This window comes from Phocoena sinus, chromosome 18 (genome assembly GCF_008692025.1).
Source record: "Phocoena sinus isolate mPhoSin1 chromosome 18, mPhoSin1.pri, whole genome shotgun sequence".
NCBI classification, from domain to species: domain Eukaryota; kingdom Metazoa; phylum Chordata; class Mammalia; order Artiodactyla; family Phocoenidae; genus Phocoena; species Phocoena sinus.
Window position 1 is genome coordinate 1764533 of NC_045780.1, and position 18594 is coordinate 1783126.

At 52.3% G+C, this 18594-nt stretch overlaps 1 protein-coding gene across 5 annotated transcripts in view; it reads left to right on the top strand.

The window, feature by feature from the left end:
• Window positions 1–428: 428 nt before the first annotated feature.
• Window positions 429–18594, top strand: part of LOC116743338 — a 149377-nt gene continuing 131211 nt past the window's right edge. For 4 of the 5 annotated variants that reach the window (XR_004346739.1, XR_004346737.1, XR_004346738.1 and 1 more), the window contains exons 1-2: window positions 481–568; window positions 654–768. Coding sequence is in view for 1 of the 5 variants with exons in the window: in XM_032611745.1 (XP_032467636.1) it covers window positions 430–499; window positions 654–768 (185 nt within the window). In the remaining 4 variants the exon portion in view is untranslated. Of the gene's footprint in view, window positions 569–653; window positions 769–18594 lie in introns of all 5 variants that reach the window. The other variant, XM_032611745.1, reaches the window with a different exon arrangement.

An 18594-nucleotide genomic window follows, 5' to 3' on the forward strand; every position in this document is an offset into this window, starting at 1 on the left:
GTCACTGAGTCTCTCCTGGGTCTGACAAAGCTGAAATGGTCTTAAATCTCGTAGAAGCAGTGGTTTTCTACTCACTCTTGCTGAAATATAAATGCTTTACCTCGGATCAAGCAGGTGAACTCCATGAAGCCACTTAACTTCTTAATGAACACTTCCTCTCAGAAGGCTTATTTTACGGAGAATGAACTAAAATTCGATCTCTAACCCCAGTGTCCAGGATGAAAGGGAAGTAGAAAAGGCAATGTCTGAGGTCTGCTCCTACCACGTGAAAACCCTGTTATTTCTGTTAAGATGCCTGTTTATTTACTTCTGAGTAATGGCACAAAGGCACTTGTTTTCTAAGTAGTGATGTATTATTGCCTAGTAAGGCATTCTGAATATTTCAAAGTGTGATACTAATAGCCGTTTTGCCAGCTTTCCAGATGAGCAATGCTCCTGGTGACGCACATGGTGATTCACTCAGGGAAGACAGTGGGCGACCCTGGCTTCCCCTTAGGACGTAAGCAGAATTCTCTACTTGGCATCTTTTAACTGTAACCCACCAGGGCTGACCTGGAAGAGCTCACAAGTAATTTCCAAGTGGGTAGCTGCAGAGCATGCCTGGGAGATGGGGGAAGAAAACAGTATCTGACGAGGTTTTGGTCTTTGCTTAGGAATGAAGCCAGAATCCGGGGGTGGCCCCCAAGCACCCGTGGCCGTGGGAATCTTGTCTGCAAGGCGCCCTGCCGATCCTTTCCTGCTCTGCATGCAGCTGTCGCATCGCTGCAGGTGAGAGCGACCTCAGCCCCCCTTGGAGGCAGCCCGTGCCTGAGCGCTTTCCGAACCGGTGGGGATCTCAGGAAAGGGGTTGAGGTTGAGGAGGATTCTTCGGAAGGGAGGGGAGGGTGTCGCCTCCCAAGCTTGGGCTCCTGTGGCAGAACCATCACGGGAGCAGCTCTGGGCTGACCTGCGTGACTTTGGCGGGTCCTTGGTCCTGCACATCCCCTTGCTCTGCGTCCACTCAGGCTTTGTGTAAGGACCGAACGAGGTGATGTGTGTAGAGACAGTGGTCTTTGCGAGTTCACTTACTCCGGAAGAGGAGCAATGGCTACCCACGGGGCCCATCCCGTAGGGGCCAGGACGCAGCGGGCGTCGGGGCTGTGACGGAGTGAGCCCCGCAGACGGTTCAGACAGGACGTGGTGATGATCTTGGCCTGGCCGTGTGTGGGTCTCCGACCAGGATGACTCAGACCAGTTGTCGTTGCTTGTGTGTCGGCTGGTTACCTGCACGCCTGCAGGGGAAGCCTCAGGCTGTGTGGGTGAAGGAGGGGAGAAAAGCAGAATTTCTTTCTCTCCATCTTCCCATATGTGAGGGGGAAACTAGGCTTCTAGTGTTTTAGTGGAAACTCCCAGGCCCAGGTCTTTACTCCAATACGCTGCTGTTTGTTTTGGTCAAAATGGGCTATTCCTTTAGTGCATCCTTGTCTTAAGTGCTATTTACTTCCTAGTGAAATCTTATGGATTTGTTTAAAGATGATTCCAAAGTATTTGGGTGCTTTTAAAAGGATGCTTTCTGTTGTGCTTTAGAAGAAAATAAGATTGTGTAACCCAAGGCAACTCGTTGGAGTTCAGTGGGTACTGAGGCGTGAGGATCAAAAGCACTCAGTTTACAGCGGGCTTGGTGGGTGATCGGCTCACCTACAGGACCTCCTGTGTTCATCTGGGGGAGGAGGTCTGGAAGTGGATGGTGAAGGGCTCTACCTCAGCTGTCCAAGGAAGCCCCCCGCCCCAGCCTGCTCTCTGTCCTGGGCTGTAAGGACACAGACCCCCGGGCGGCGGGGCAGGTCAGCCTCGTCTTCAGCTCTGTCCCTGGGACACATGGTTCTGAGAAATCGTACATACGGTAATCGCACTCAGAGCACACTGGGCTTCCCCTCCCCGCTCAGGGCCTTCCCTGCAGGGCCAGTGTGGTCGTGCTATGCTCCGCCGGGTGCACGGTACCCGTTTGCAGAGCCCACGACAGGATTGTTAAGCCAAATGCCAGCAGAAACGAGCTTCAGACGTGTTTCCAGGCACGCGTTCAGCAGCACTTTGCAGTTAACTGCGGCTGGTGGGCCAGCTGCGGAGGTTTTGGAGGCACGGTGACACGCTTGTCCTTTTGTCCCTGAGACCCTTCCAGGTGGGGCCTCTGTGACCCTCGCTAAACAGAGGCTCAGGTGACAGGAGCTCTAGGGCCACACCGCCGGGCAGTGGCAAAGCCAGGCCAGAGCCTCAAGCATCCATGTGTCTGACTTGTAAACGGTCCGAGGACATGGGGGCTGCAGGTCAGGGCGCATCCAGCTGAAGCCTTGTTCTTCCTCAAGGAGAGGCCCGGAGTGAGCGTCTCTGGGGTGTGCTGAGCATTTCCAGCGCCCGGGCACTGGGTCCGCATCTGCAGGACGGAAGACTGGCCGAGAGTGCGCTCCCTGTGTGCATCTCCTGCTTAATCGGAGAGGGTGCTTCCCCAGGGCTCTCGTGGGACGACACCGCCCCAGCGGCTGCTCACATCCGGGCCCAGCTCAGCGGGGCTGGGGCAGCAGAGCCGGCTGTGTGAGCTGGGCGGTGGGGCGCCCTGCTGTCGGGGGGCCGTGTGGGGGGCCGTCATTCCTGGTGGGGCTGGGAGGGCTCCTTCGTGCTGCACCCTCTGCCCTGACAACACCTACAGGTAAGGCTCTACAGCCTGGGGCAGAGCTTGGACCACCTGGGGGGATGCCTTTTGTGCTCTTTTGGTGACCATAACAATCATTTTTAAACGAGGTCATTAGTGGTGATGAATTGTTGAACCATTGAACCAAATGGGGAAAAAAAATAAACATCACCTTCTAACTAGTGAGAACATGAGAGTTAATAATCACTTCTGGTAACAGTTGCTGGCACTGACCGGACTCCATCCCAAGAGCTTTCCTTAAAGGGCCCTGGTGTCGTCGCGACTCTGAAGAGTAGCCCATTTTGTGGCTGGGCCGACTGAGGCCCCCCCAGGCTCGGCACACACAACATGCCACCGTTAGGCCTCCTCTGAGCTCTGGGCACCTCACCTCTACTTTCCCTGTGCTCCGAGGAGAGAGGCTTTGTCTGGGAACCACAAAGCCCCCCATGTCCCCTCAGTGTCCCTGAGGGGCCTCTGTCCTCTGGCCTCTTTCCCGACTGTGGCTCTTGGGTCCTGTGGATGCCATCATCTCTCTCTCTATTTGATTGAATATTTTACTGTAAAAAAGCAATTTCATGGATTGATTGATTGAAGTATAGTTGACTTAACGATATTATGTTAGTTTCAGAGGTACAACATAGTGATTTAAAAAAAAATTTTAAGGAAGATTTGTTTAATTAATTAATTAATTAATTGGGGGACTGTGCCGGGCACATGTGGGATCTTAGTTCCCTAAGCGGCAATCGAACCCACACCCCCTGCATTGGGAGCACAGAGTCTTAACCACCGGACTGCCAGGGAAGTCCCCCCAACTTAGTGATTTGATACTTTTATAGATTACGCACCATACAAAGTCATCTCAATGTTGTCGACTCCATTTCCCTTGCCGTACATTACATCCCTGTGACTTATTTATTTTGTAACCAGAGGTTTGTGCCTCTCAATCCCCTTCACCTCTTTTGTCCATCTCTCCAGCCTCTGCTCTCTGGTGACTGTGAGTTTGTTCTCTGTATCTGTGAGTCTGTTTTTGTTTTGTTTATTTTGTTATATTTATTTTGTGTTTTAGGTTCTACATAAAAGTGAAAACATACAGTATTTGTCTTCCTCTGTCTGACATATTTCATCGAGCATATCACGCTCCAGGTCCGTCCACGTTGTCACAAATGTCGCCTCTGCTCCCTTGACCCCCAGAGTGCTGCCTGCAGTACTGCCATGAGAGCAGGTGTTTGGGAGGCCTGAGGTGGTGGAGGGCTCTGAGGCCTGTTCTTGCTACTGACTGCATCCCTCTTTGGCTCCAACGCGTTTGCCATCGACTGGAGCCCCCCTTTGCCTTTAAACTGTGACTTTGGTTTTCCACTCTCTAGCAGGATAGAGTATCTGGAAGTTTTGCGCTTCGTTTTGTCTTTGACAGACTCACCCTCGTAGATGTGTCCTTCCCTGACTAGCCTCTGCTGGAAACGCAGCTGCACAGATGTCTGTTTTCTTGTCCAAAGCCTCCGGGGTCACAGGCGACCTTTCTCCTCCGGTCGGCTCCTATACCGAAAGTGACCGTGGAACCCAAACTTGTCCCCATCTGTCCTGCCTGGGACGCTGTCTCGACTGGTGTCTCTACTGGTGTGCAGACCTGGTATTTATTTCTATCTCATTCTTTACCATTCCACGTGCCATGAAGGCCCCAGATGGAGCTGAAGCTGGGGTTACAGACTTGTCCGGGCCTCTGATGAACTGCGTGAGGCAAGCCCAGCATCCGTGTGGTTGGCAGGGTCTTTGTTTGTGAAACGATGACCGGGGAACCGGAAGAGGTCCGATGAGCTGATGACTTCTCCCTGGAGACTGGCCCCCAGCCTGCACCACCTCACGCTGCACCAGAGCTGCAGGCAGAGGTAAAGGAGCAAGAGTCTGGGAGTCTTAAGGCTCAAGAAGCCCCAGGGTGACCAGATGTGACCCAGAGTTGGGAAAAGGGCCCCTGTCACTTCTGCATGGAACACTGCATGGCTTTAGGGCATGCAGTGCACAGAGTAGGACTCAGGGTGATTTGCTGAAGGAAGGAAGGAAGGAAGGAAGGATGGAAGGAAGGAGGGAAGGAAGGATGGAAGGAAGGAGGGAAGGAAGGAAGGAAGGATGGAAGGATGGAGGGAAGGAAGGAGGGAAGGAAGGATGGAAGGAAGGAAGGAAGGATGGAAGGAAGGAAGGAAGGATGGAAGGAAGGATGGAAGGAGGGATGGAAGGAAGGAGGGAAGGAAGGAAGGGAGGATGGAAGGAAGGAAGGAAGGATGGAAGCAAGGAAGGAAGGATGGAAGGAAGGAAGGGGGGATGGAAGGAAGGAAGGAAGGAAGCAAGGAAGGAAGGATGGAAGGATGGAAGGAAGGAAGGAAGGATGGAAGGAAGGATGGAAGGAAGGAAGGAAGGATGGAAGGAAGGATGGAAGGAAGGAAGGATGGATGGAAGGAAGGAGGGAAGGAAGGAAGGAAGGAAGGTTGGAAGGAAAGAAGGAAGGAACATTTGATGCTCTGGAGGCCTGAGCATCACCTCCAGGATATGCAGTGTTGAAAGCTTCAGAGGACCGTGCCTGTCGCAGACTTCTGAGCTGTCCTGCTGAGTCCTGGGTCCAGATCTCAAAGGCCTTCAGGCAGCCCCTGGGCATGTTCTCCCCAAGGGAAGTCTGAGGGGAAGGAGGGGGCCGCCAGGTGCAGAGCAGGAATGTCAGGGAAGAACATAGGCTGTGAGGGCCCGGAGGTGGGAGCTGAGGCACGTGACCACCAAGGTCACGAGCTCCAAGGGTCCCGCTCAACTGGGTGGAACCCTCCACCCCGACCTGCAGAGCTGGCATTACCTGGGGACCCTCATTCTGGTGGCGCAGGGGCCGCACACCCAGCAGTGGCCGCAGAGGCCCCGCGATGGTGACCTTGTTTGTGCCTGGAGGCTGGGGAGCCCCGAGCAGGCTCACGGCTCACCCAGGTGTTAAACCTCTTTAAGGGAAGGCATTCAGCTTACGCAGGTCTGTTTGCCCCGCAGTGCAGGGCACGGCGTCTTTCATTGGAAACTCTTCAACAATTACTGATGATTGATTAACCACTGTTGTCTACTTTGGTCTTAACAGACTGGTACGGACACATAGTATTTGTACCAGTGTATTTGGATGGTGGCAAAGCTTCTCCTGACTCACCTGTGCCCCATGGCGGCACAGAGGGGTAGGGCTGAGAGGCGGGGCTGGGTGCCTCGGGCCTCAACCACATGCCTTGCCGCAGCCTCCCGCCTGGGAGTCTCTTGAGGGCTGTGCGCTCAGGTCCGCGCAGCTCCCGGAGCACTGCTTGGTGCGTGAGAAGAGGTCGGACGGGCTCCTGTTAAGTGACCTTTCACAGCCGTCCGCCGGCTCCTCCCACGGAGCCTGCTTGGAGCTCTCGGATCATCTTTGCCTTCAGAAATGGAGGGGAGCCTGTGTGGGCGGGACGGTGGGGCGCACGTCGGGGGTGCAGGCTGACCCCTGCAGACCCGCGTGGTCCGGGGGGCAGAGGTGAGGGCTCACGGCTCCTGCCCTGGAACAGCTCAGGGTTGAATCCCCATTGATGGTTATACTTGCCTCGTTTTCTCCGGTGTAGATTCACATGCACTTAGATCCCCTTTAAAATGGAAATACTTCTGGATAATTTGTCGGCATATCATTGCATGCGTTAGCTCAATCCGATTCCTTTCCTTGTTAACGCAGTGGTGTGATGGCACGGGGAATTTTGGCGAGGCAGAGAGCGTAGCACTAATTTTGGAAGAGATCTGAACAGAAACTCATGACCCTAGGATAGAGGGACTCAGAAAATCGTACAGAGGACCGAGAGGTCAAAGTTCACCTGTTCTCCAGAGTTGGCCCAGGACCTCCTCTGCCCCCAGCAGTTCATGGAAGGAGGGGACACTCTTCCCGCTCCCCCAGTGTCCCCTTCTAGTTCCCAGTGAGTCTCTGTTCTTGAGACCCAGAACCTTTAATAGAAGAATTCTCCCACTTTGTGGGCTCAGTAAGCTTTCGCTGTGTCTCCCCCCAGACAGCTCAGTCATTCACTGCAGCCTACTGAGGCAGCTCCAGGCACCACCCCCAGCCTGCTCCCTGCTCCCTGCCTAACGTCCTGTGTCCAGACAAAGGGGCCTCGTGGCTGGGGTGCTGGTGAGTGGGTAGAAGCTCCCGGATGGCTGACGTCCTCCTCTTGCTGGGCGAGGGGAACAGGGTTTGTAGAGGGATTTCTTCTCCCTCGTGGCTTGTGTGAGGGCCTGGGGCTTTCTGCCACTTGGGGGGCTCCCTCCCCACCTAAGAAGTCCTTGGTCTGGGCAGCCTGGGCCGGTTCTGCTCTAGGTCTTGGGGACAGGTATGTGTCTTTCCTTTGCTGCTGTCTTCTGAAAAGGAGGGACACCTTGGAGCAGAAACCCACGTGTTGGAGAACTAACCCCCAGCAGCTCTGGATGTGACCGTATCTGGAGAGGCCCTTTCAGAGGTGATCCAGGTAAAGAGGTTGTTAGGTGAGCCCTAACCTGATAGCTGGTGTCCTTATAAGGAGAGACTATTAGGATGCAGACACACACAGGGGACGACTGTGTGAGGACACAGGGGGAGGGGCCCACATCCCCAGGCCACGGGGCCAGGCCTGGAGGACGCGCCCCGCCCACTTCCTCCATCTGGGGGTTCCAGCTTCCAGGACTGGGAGACAATGTTTCTGCTGTTTGAGCCCCCATCATGTGGTGCTTTGTTATGAGCAAAGCGTCCTCACCAACCCCCCAAAGCCCAGGGTTGTACAGAAGTCAGCAGCCTCCGGCCCAGGCTCTGGCCTCGTTCGTTACGGTTCAGTCCCTGTGGCCCACGTGTGGTCCAGTGTAAGTCACCAGGCCGGGGTGACCTGTAGTAGCAGACGGGCTTGTCCTGCCGCCTCCTGGCTCTGCCCCAGCAGGCTGACCGAGACCGCTCAGGGGGCCGATGGGTCAAGGACTGGGATTCTGGCCAAATGCCTTCCCGGCTCCTTACCACCAACACTAACCGTCAGCTACCGCTTTGCGTTCATGGGAAAATACGTTCTCAGCTCCCAGGGACTGTTTACAAGTGCAGTTTTGGATCGCAGCTTGTTTAAGCTGAGGACCGCTCTTTGTACATTTCTTACCAACATTCAAAGGGAATATACTTTTTGCTGACACACTGTAGAGCTCAACCTTTCTACCGATGTGGCCCCATCTTTCCATATTTAGTGCTCATTGCTGTACTTGTTGGTCAGACTGAGTACATGATTTCAGAGGAGTTTGCAGATATAAATAATAGACTTGAGAAATCTTTCTCTTTCGAAGTACTAAAAATCCCTGACAATGCAGGAGGATGGAACTGTCTATTCTCGGTATTTGAGATGCTGTCTCCTATTTATATGCAAATACTCAACTTGGAAACATTGAAATGCTGGTGAGAGAAAATGATGCTTTTCTTAGTGACTTGGCATGAAATGTCCTGTTCTCTTGTGGCATCTTTAGCATCACGTAAAGGAGGAGGATACAATGTACTTCTTTAAACGTACATTAAACGGGTTTAATGAACACTGGTTAAAGGCTGACAGGCAGGTTGATATTGCTAACCAGCTTCTAACTAGCAAATCCCGCCTCTGGTTTCACAAAAATGATTGAACAAACATTTACTGAAAGCCTACTCCTCTCCCAGCACTGAGCTGGGATGAGTGAACGTAGTGCCTGCCTTTGAGGAACTGACAGTTTAGTAGGTCTGATTCGTAGTCACTCGAGAATTTCCCTCTCACGCCTATTCGTTCTAGAAATGAAAGGAGATAATCGTATAAAGCGCTTGGCCCAACGCTCAGCGTATAATCCAGTGTTCCATAAATGTTCATTACAATTGTCATTATTAGAAAAAATAGCAAAGGAAATAGAATGATGTACTTTGCTGCCCCTGGATTGGCTTCGTCCTTAGTCATCCTCAGGGCTCTGCCTGCAAAGTGATGGTAATTCCTATAGGCATCTGCGAACGCCTTCCCGGGTGTCTGGTGACTGTGGCTACCTCTGCTACCCAGGGATAAAAATACACAGTCACCTCTCCTGGGTGGCCTTGCGTTTTGCAGTCCAGACCTAGTAGCTCCACGACCATCCCCGTGTTTTCTGGCTTCTGGGCTCGGTTTGGGCTTTCTGAGCGCCTACTCCTCCCGCGACAGCTAAGTTGTTCAGTTCAGACCTAGTAGCTCCACGACCATCCCCGTGTTTTCTGGCTTCTGGACTCGGTTTGGGCTTTCTGAGCGCCTATTCCTCCCGCGATAGCTAAGTTGTGCAGTCCACTTTGCAACGGATTCCGGTCCCGGGGTCTGGACTTCTGCTTGTTGCTCCACTTATATTTTTGCAGCTTGTGGTCCTGCATTTATGGGGGAGAGGGAACAATTACAGCTCGATGCTGAGGCCCAGATGAAGGCCGGGAAGTGACAGGATGGTGACAAGAATATCCCAGGCACTGTCCCCGTGGCCTCTCTGGGCCATTATGGGGCCAGGACAGCTCAGAGGGCTTTGGGGGACGGCTGTGTTGTAGGAGTAAATTCCATCCTGTTTAAAAATGTCCTCTCCCTGCGGCTCCAGAAGCTGACCGACCCCTTGAGTGGACAGGGCACGACCTCACCCAGGCTCTCCGAGGCGCCCACACCAGGCGTCCAGCTCCCAGCGCCCTTGCTGCCACGGCCGGGGTTCCTGCAGCAGCTGGGCGACATCAGGGCCCATCGTGTGCCCGTGTGGGAGCCATTCTGCACCGTCACCTCTGTCGCTGAGGGCGGATGTGGATCCCGAAACTTTGGCGCATCTTGACTTCGGTGGGCGTGGGACTCTTCAAAAGTCTACACTTCAGTGGCAGACAAATCTCACTTTCCAAACAGCTCCCCTGGGCAAGCCCCCTCGTGGAGTCAAGGGCCCCGCTTGCCTTTTCCTCTAGCACAGGAGCTCCTTAATTGAATATGTTTTTTGTTCTCCAAGAGAGGGGAGAATTTTTATCTTTTGTGCGTGCTGAGGACCATGCTTCGTTATCAAAGGAAGCAAAGTACTCTCATTGGTCTGGGGTGCCCAGCGGTCCCTGTTCCCATATTTCTTTTCTTCCAACCCCTCAGTCCAATGTCCTTTTTCCTGTATTTTAGGTCTTAGTGCCCCTTGTTCGAAAGACTAGTTTGCTCTAATGGGAGCGGTTGGTTAGAACTGGACCCTGGGACGGTGCCTGCAACTGCACACCCCAGGCTCAACCCGAATGGCGCCCCTCATCCTGGGGACTCCACACACTCAGGGGCCACACCACAGAAGAGCTTTGCTTTCACCCCTTTGGCCAAGACCATACAGACCCGCCAATAGGGCCTCCTTTGCAGAGGGCGGGGGCCAGGATGGGCTCGCCCAGCGCTCGTATGGGCAGGGCCTGCGGCCACGGTAGGCGGAGGCGGTGAAGAGGAGAGGTGCCCCCCTGCCTCCAGGCCCACTTCTGTCCGGAGGCTGCATGTTGCAGAGAGAGGAGCTTCCAGGGGCAGGAGGCTGGCTTTGCCTCGTGAGAAATCAGCCTTTCCTGTGCTGGGACGGGGGTCTGGGGATTTGCCTTGTTGGACGTTAATGTTAGTTTCGCAGACTCATGAGCGCATCCCGCTGCACAGCGAACGAAAACCCAGGGGCACCTTTACGGCAAGTTCTGTGAAGTTTGAAATGATGAGTTCCTGCTCAGAGAAGGTAGATGTGAATTCGTGTGTGTTTTCACAGGGAGGGCAGTATTTCTTCTCCATTGTGAGGTGAATGTCACAGTTGGAGAAATCAGCCATTTGTGAATGAATATGTTTATAAAATGATAGGAAGATGCTGTAGCATCTGAAAGTACGATTCTGGGTCAAGTTTAAACAGGCTGTAGTCACCGCATTGGGCTCGTAGCAGGGTCACCTCATTACCGCCGAGATATTTCACACGTAAATAAAAATGGTACCCGTGCCCAGACTTCACCTTCGCACTGCTTGTACTTGAGAATCCACAGGAGGTTGGGAGGTGTGTGGCACACTCGTAGGATGTGTCAGAGAGAATGTTGGCTTTGACGGCTCCAACTCCGAGCTGGGGGACAAGATGGACAGGACAAGACGTGAGGTGGGGTGTCTCTTTTCTACCCATTCCTACCTGACGCTTGTGGAGCCACCAGTAGTCCAAGGAGGAGGTTAAAAGGAGTTCCTCACTCAGAATGTCATCAGAACTCTTCCCTGTTTGGACTTGAGGGTGTAGACACCCCAGCAGCCCCTACTTCTGCTGAGTTCCAAGAGCTCCTGTGACCGCGTACAGTGACCACGAGTTACAGGCAGGCGAGGCGCAGCTTCCCGGAGCTGCTTCCAAGAACGTCAACTCTTGGAATTAAAGGTATCAAGGATGTGGCAGTACAGAGTCAAGGAATTCAACTGGTAGATAATTTAAAACATTCACATTGTATCAGAACACACATAGGGAATATCGTGCATTAAAACACAAACATTTTGGAGTTTGAGATTGACATATACACACTACTATCAATACGTATAAAGTAGATAATCAACAGGGACCTGTACAGCACAGGGAACTCTACTCAATATCCTGTAATAACTTATATGGGAAAAGAATCTGAAAAAGATTGGCTATACGTGTATGTGTACCTGACCCACTCTGCTGCACACCTGAAATAACACAGCACTGTAAATCAACTGTACCCCAATATAAAATAAAAAGTAAGTTAAAAAAATAAAACGCAATCGTTTTGCATGAACGCTGAAATTAAAACGCTCACTTCAGGGACGGTTTTTTGCTTGACATCAGCCCACGTACAGTTCTGTCCCCAGACTTCCGGGACTGTTCACTCAAGGTTCTTTGTTCTCAGGGGACCTTGATGGACGTATTTGAGAAGCTCCGAGTGTTAGGACGGTCTCAAATGTCCTCACTCCGATTTTTATCTGAGCAGTATTTGTCTCCGTGCTGTATAGAGCTTTAAGAAGAGAAACTTGATATTTTAAAAATTCTGTAGATTTACTTGGGAGAGCTCTTCAGATACCTATTGAACAGTGAAGAATAAAGGAGCTCTCACTGATGTTATAAAATGATCATTGCAATTGATCAAACGCGTTTCAAGGCCTGAGGAAAAGGTCATTTTTCCTTGGAATAAAGATATTATTTGTATGTGAATGGATTTAAGTCAGAGGAGGGCTGTTTGCAGAAGCTGGTTTTCTGCACGTAACTTTGGGGATGGAAGGTTTGAAGTCTGGACTACGTAGGTGAGGAGTCACTGCGGGGCGGGGAGCTTTCCTGGGAAGCTCTTTTCATCCAACCCAAGGAAACCAGCATCTTTGCTGGAGGGGTGTGTTTTCTTCTCCGATATTCTAACGCCAGGGCTCTGGGCCCCTCGGAGTGGAGCCAGAGAAGGTGGGGTGCCCCTGGTTCCATTTTGGGGCACCAGGCCTGTTGAGCAGTTTACTAATAGAACCTCACGTTTATGTAAAAATTAACACTTTACGAAGTACTTCGCTATGCATTAGAGTCAGAATTTTAGACCCAGGGGGAATGTTGAGGCGCCTCTGTATTAAGGGTGTTGAGAACACGGAGGTCCCTGGATCCTTTGTTTTGGGAACGAAGGCCATGAGGCCCAGAGCAGCGGGCTGTGCGGGGCTCGCTGGGGGGTCCAGACCTTTCGGTCCAGCGGGCCGTCTCCCGGACCTCAGCGCCCCACCGTGCAGATGCGGCTCTGCCCCCGGGGTGACGGACGCACTGCTGGCAGCCTTGCTGGCGGCGTGGCCCTTCCAACGACCCTTTGAGGGAGGAGGGGTGGGCGCATCTCTAAGTTACAGAGAAAGAAATCGGGGCTCAGAAAGCGTGACATTTTGTTCAGGCCACACGACTGGTGAGTGACAAGTCCGGGAGAGAGTGCAGCTGTGCCCCTGGAGATCTTCCTGTCTCACTGCCTGGAAATGCGGCCCCAGCCCAGCCCGGGGCCCGCTGACCCCTCGGGGCGGCTGGGAGCCCCTCCTGCAAGGGAGGGCGGCTTTGATCCCGGACCACGGACAGAGGGTTTAAGGAAGAAATAATGACTGGGATCTGTTATTTGTCCAGCCAAAGGGCAGTTTCGTCGCAATGTCGGGTGAGGATAGTGGGTTTTGCTGTGGCCTTTGCAGGAGGAAGGAGCCGGCTGTCACCTTTGGCCCACTTCTTGGCACCCGCTGACTTTGAGAAAAACTTGTCTGAAGATGAGGATTAATGTAATGGCTGATTCCATTACTTCTGTACTTTTTGGATGAAATTTGATCGTTTGGCCTCACATTCCTTCTCTTCACCTGCTCTGGAAAGAAATTGAATTCTCTGAAAGAAAATGCAGTCCAGACCAGGACACACACAGAACCAGCCTCCGCCGTCCTCGTAGACGTCAGGGGCTCCCCGTGGCCACAGATGCGTCTCTTCTGGTCTGTTTACACCGCACAGTTTATTCCATTAAGGGCCAGTTTCAGGTGCTTGGCGGGACCCAGATGGCTGGAGGCCGGCTGCCTTGAACCCGAGCCAGTGAACGGTCCCTGGACTGACTTCCTCAGGACTGGAAACTCCACTGGGGCAGGGCTCGCTCGCCTCGAAACCTGGGGGTTGTTCCTCCGCCCCAGCCCGGGGTCTGTCTGCTAATCTGGCTCCCAGGAGGTGCGGGGCTCTGGAGGCCCCTCCACTCCCTCTACTGCCTCTCCCCACGCCCGACCTCAACAGAGAAAATGTCATCCACATAGCGGTACCCCTTTCTCCCCACCACCTTTTAATTTTTAGAGTTTTACTTTTATTTTTTAAACTAACATATGGTAAATGACACTTCTTTTGGCACATAGTTCTAGAAAATTTAACACACGTATAGCTACCGTGAAAACCAGAATGCAGGTCAGTCCCATGGCTTCTCCTCTCTGTGTTACCGCTCTGTATTCATACTTTACCCCTGCAGTGAACTTCTCACAACCATGATCTTCTTCACGACCCTGTAGTTTTGAGGACATTATACAGACGTCCAAATGAAGCGATACAACTTACAGACTTCCGAGACTGGCCTTTTCACTTAGCATAACCGTTGAGTTTCATACAGCTTGTCCTGTACATCAGTAGTTCTTTCTTCTTTATAGATGAGAAGTATTCCTTTGTCTGGATGTACCACAATTTAAAAAACTCCATCAGCTCATTGAAGGGCATTTTAGTTGTTTCCATCTTCAGGTGATATTTTTCAATAGAGCTCCTGTCGATGTTCATGCATGGGTTTTTGTGTGAACCTAGTTTTCATTTCTCTAGAGTAAACCCACCACCTTTTTAAAAATAGCTCCTTGTCCAAGTTTTCTTCTTTAGCGCTTTTTAATATGTACACAACCCATAATTGATACTCTTTGCTTTATGAACATCTAGTTACATGGTTTTGAAATACAAGAGGTGAATCTGTTTCATCTTGCAGTTGAGCAGACGAGTGATGAGGAAGTGAGGGAGGTTGAGTGACCTGTGCGAGGACCCCAGACCCATGCTGTTGCAGCACAGGGGGTCCCGGTGCGATTCGGCCCAGACCCACCTCCGGCTCCAGGCCTAGCTCTGGCCCAGCCGTGTGCTCAGAGCCCACAGCCTCAGGTCCTCCGCCCAGGACACACTCAAGCCCCTCTCCTCCGTGGCTCTAACCCGCTGGAATCCTTCCATTTCTGAATTTCTTTGCACTTACAGTCCACGTCGAACGAATTAACGTGGAAAGGTTCTTGTGTTGTCCGGGGGTCCTGGTCTTCTCCCCCGCCCCGGCCGACCCGAAGTGTCCACAGGAAGGGATCTCGTCATTCGCTCCTGGGTTCAGGCTAAAGCAGGGCTGGCACGTGCAGCAAATACATCGATGGATTAATTGCTTGATGAACATGGATGTCTTAGCTATTGTCCCCACTTTAAACCCAGCGAGATGATGTTTTACTAAGTGGGACCTGGTGGATATGCTGTGTTCTGTGACTGCTGGCTACCCAGATCTGCCTGGTAATGTCGACCGGCCTTGCTGGCCACCTCGTGATGGCGGCAGCCCCCTCACCGCCCGCTGCTGCCATGCTCCAGGCTCCAGAGCCTCTGGACCAGCTGCAGCCACTGGTCTGGCACACGCATGTGCCCTGTGCTCCCGCCCACATACCGGGCAGTCCTCTGAAGGTCTGCTCAGTGCACCTCCCGAGCAGGCAGAGGATTTGCTGTTTCCTCTGTGCCCACAGGCGTTCGCAGCCCATCCTGTGAGCGTAGAACTCGCCTCGCGTGTCACGGTCACTAGTTCGCACATCCTCTTCCTCCACTGCCCTTGTGGGTCCTCACCTCCGGGACCTGCCTCGTGTGTCTTTGCAGCAGCCCTGGCCCAAAAGCAGTGCCTCGAAATAGCTGCTGATGGACGTGATTTAACTTGAGTTGCCAGAGGTGGGAGAGGAGGGACACAGCAGTTCTGAGCACACACTGCCCTCCGACCCGAGGACCCCTCTAAGATGACAAGACCCCGCCGTGTCTTCAGTGGACCTTCCATCTATCGGGGAGCAGCTTAGAGGCAGATTTACCACGAGGCACCTCACTTGCCCAGGCCCCTTCTAAGGTCCTGTACTTAATTTTCAACTTGTAATTTTGTATTCTTTTCCTTACAAAGAGCTCATAAAAATGTAGAATTTTAGGCCTGCAAAAGTGGGATCTGCCCCAGGAGAGCACAGGAGCTCCATCCCTCCCCGAGCTGCAGGGCGGCTGGGCCTCACAGGAGCGGGAACTGGGGGTCTCCTCCAGACGCAGAATTCTTCACGGGGCGAGATGAGGCAAGGAATGATTTAGGAGGAAGTGTGGTGCTCACCCTCGATGACATCTGCCTCAAAGAGGTGGGACTGCATCTGGAGCTGACTCTAATTTAATCAACGAGCCACGCACAACGTGTTTAAACTGTTTACGTGCTTTTCAAAGTTCTTTGGTGTTTGTTACTGGGCTCAACCCTCCCACGTGCCCTGGAAGGTGGGTGTCACATCTGTCAGCTGACGAGGACCCCGAGGCCAGGTCAGGAGCTCATGCGAGGTCCCAGGGCAGCCAGGGTCACGGCTGAGGCAGGACTTCAGTGTCATGATCAACCTACACGTTGTCTCTTTCTTCATGAGCTTCAGGGAGGAAACACGTCCTACACCACGTGTGCAGGAGAGGACGGACTTCTTTCTCCCCAGAAGGCTTCCATGCTGGTGAACAGGGAGGGCTGGTCTTTCAGGGCTGGGGGAGGTGATCAGACAGGAAGGGGGTAAGAAGGAAAGAGGGGGCGGTGTGTGCATGTTGTGTGTGGTGTGTGTGTTATGAGCGGGATGTGTGTGCACAAGGGTGTGTCTTTGTGTGTATGTATTTATGTGTGCGTGTACAGGTGTCGGGAAGCTTGTGCTACCTTGGAAGATATAATTAGGCAAGAAGGTTGTGGACCCGCTTACATCAGACCCACAGATGGAAATGTTGGGGAAGGAAGGAAGCAAAGGGCGTGGAGGGTGATGCTGGTGTGATTCGTTGGCCCTTTAGGTGGGTTATTCGGAATTTAGGATGGAAAGAGGCAGCTGGAGCTGAAAGATTTTCAGTATTTAGCATCCGTTCAATCCTTTGTTTCCTAATTCAGTGCCCCCTCCCCAAAGACACGGAAACCCTCTCCCCTCACTTTGTGCCAGGGTTGCCGTGACCAGGCTGCCTCTGGAGACTTGTTGGAAGTTCACGCCTGCGTTTTTCTAGCGTCTCCAAAGCCCTTTAGAAATGCTTCTGACGAATCTTCCCAATCTGTCCTTGAAACAGGTAGGACACGCGGTGTCTGCAAGTGTCCCGTGGGGCTGGCGAGGCCGTGGTGACTGTGGTGACCCTCGTCCCCACCCAGCACACACACATGTACGTGTCGAGGCTCTGGGCAGGACTGGGGCTCCGTCTGAGCAGACCGACCGCGGCGGTCTCTCTCCTGTGGTCGTTTTACATTTTGGGTTTCGTACTGCAGTCGCGTGTGGCGCTGTTTCTTCCTCCTGGTTCTGTTCCATTAACTGCTGTTTAAAACGGTAATGAAGTCGCAGAAGAGACTGGTAAATCCTGCTTCTGATGTCCCTTCGTGGAAACATCACGCAAGTTAGGAATGTTTTTGAGCAGAGCTGCAGAGCCTCAAGTGAGCTTTCTGACCACCCTGTCGCTGAGAGCTAATCCACGCTTTAACCGCCCAGCGTCTGGTTTGTACACAGTGTACGTGGGCACATTTTCATACACGGAGTTGGGGTCAGCACAGCCCAGAGCCTGAGCTCTGGGGCATGCGGCCTTGCCACGCTGGGTCCCAGAGCAAGGCGAGTGGTGCCATTTTTAGGTCTGGGTGCAGGTGGAGGTCTGGGGGTGGAGCCACAGGCCTGGAGCCACAGAAGGTGAGCGGAGACGGCGGTTGAATCAGATGGATTAGGGAGATGAGAGAAGGAGAAAGATGAGAGGCAGGGGATTAGCAGAGAAGAGGTGTCAGCTCCGCGGGAGAAGCTCAGGTTTTATGGAATGTGCCCCGTGTAGAAAATAGCTGCATTTTGATGTCTCTTACAGGCTTTTCATGGTTAGACAGCTGCAGAGGGAGAGAAAAGTGCGGGCCCTAAACAGGAGCCGTGTTTTCAGAAGACGTGAGGCCTGTGTCCTTTTCGTGATATCACACAACTCCGAGACCTGGCCGGTCGCCAGCTGCATCCGCCTTCCCTGTGGCTTTACGGGGGCAGCAACCTGTTTGTTTGCAGAGGGCACCCCACACCTGCCGAGACACACAGACGGATGTGGACGTGAGACCTCGCCTCACCTTTGAGACGTGGAGTTGGTCCATGTAGCTGTGGCTCTTGATGTTCAAGTACAGCTAAGTGTGTGGGTGTGCACACATGCAGACACGCACAGACACGCGTGCATGGACACACACACACAGGTACACATGCGTAAACACACAGACAGACACACAGTGAACACAGACACGGGTACACACAGACACGGGTACACACAGACACAGACACATGTACACACTGACACACATGCATGCACAGAGACACACACGATGAACACAGACACAGAAACACACAGGCACACACACACAGACACACATGCACACACAGACACACAAGACACACATGCGCGCACACACACACAATGAACAATAGACACACCACACACACATTCCAGAGACGGTTTAGAAACATGAAAGTCTGGCTCTGTCCTTGGGTGCTGTTAAAGTATTTAAACATGAGGCAATGCGCATTTACAAACAAAAGGACTGTCACTTTGATGGCTGCACAGGGGAAGGTGTGCTTGTCCGCCACCAAATTGCTCCATTTCCGTACAGTTAATCTTGTGAGCTTCTGTTCACGTTTCATTCTGATTCCCACTTTGCAGAGACTTGCTTTTGCTATTTGGACAGGTGAAAGCATCCACCACACAGTTCTGTTAAAATAATAGCTTGTTTGTGTGAGGAGAGAAGCATCTTAGCGTGTATCAGTTACTCTTAGCGTCTGTTCTGATGGCTCTTTATTTATGGAATATTGGCATGTTTTTATCTGTCAGGCTGTCAGTTGTTTTCGGAGGAGAGAGATTTAGAGTAAAATGAGTGATGGGCACAGCCATGGACAGCCAATTCTAAACTAAATATTCTTTTCTTGATCTTACCATTTTATTTTTTAAAAAGAGAAATTAACGTGAGTTCATTTAATATCTTGCAAGGTTCAAGCCAGAAATAATTCCATAATCCTACAATATGGCTCCGATTTAATGCTCCTCATTAAGCCTTCAAACAGCTCTTTAAACACATGTGCCTGTATTTTAGTTTCCCCTTTCATGTTTCTCTAGGCGTTTGACTTTGGGGTCTGTCTAATGCATACGCCTTTTCTTCTAAATTCCCCTTAAAACTCATCTCTTTTGGGGACTCCTTCCAGGGCTGATGTGCAAAC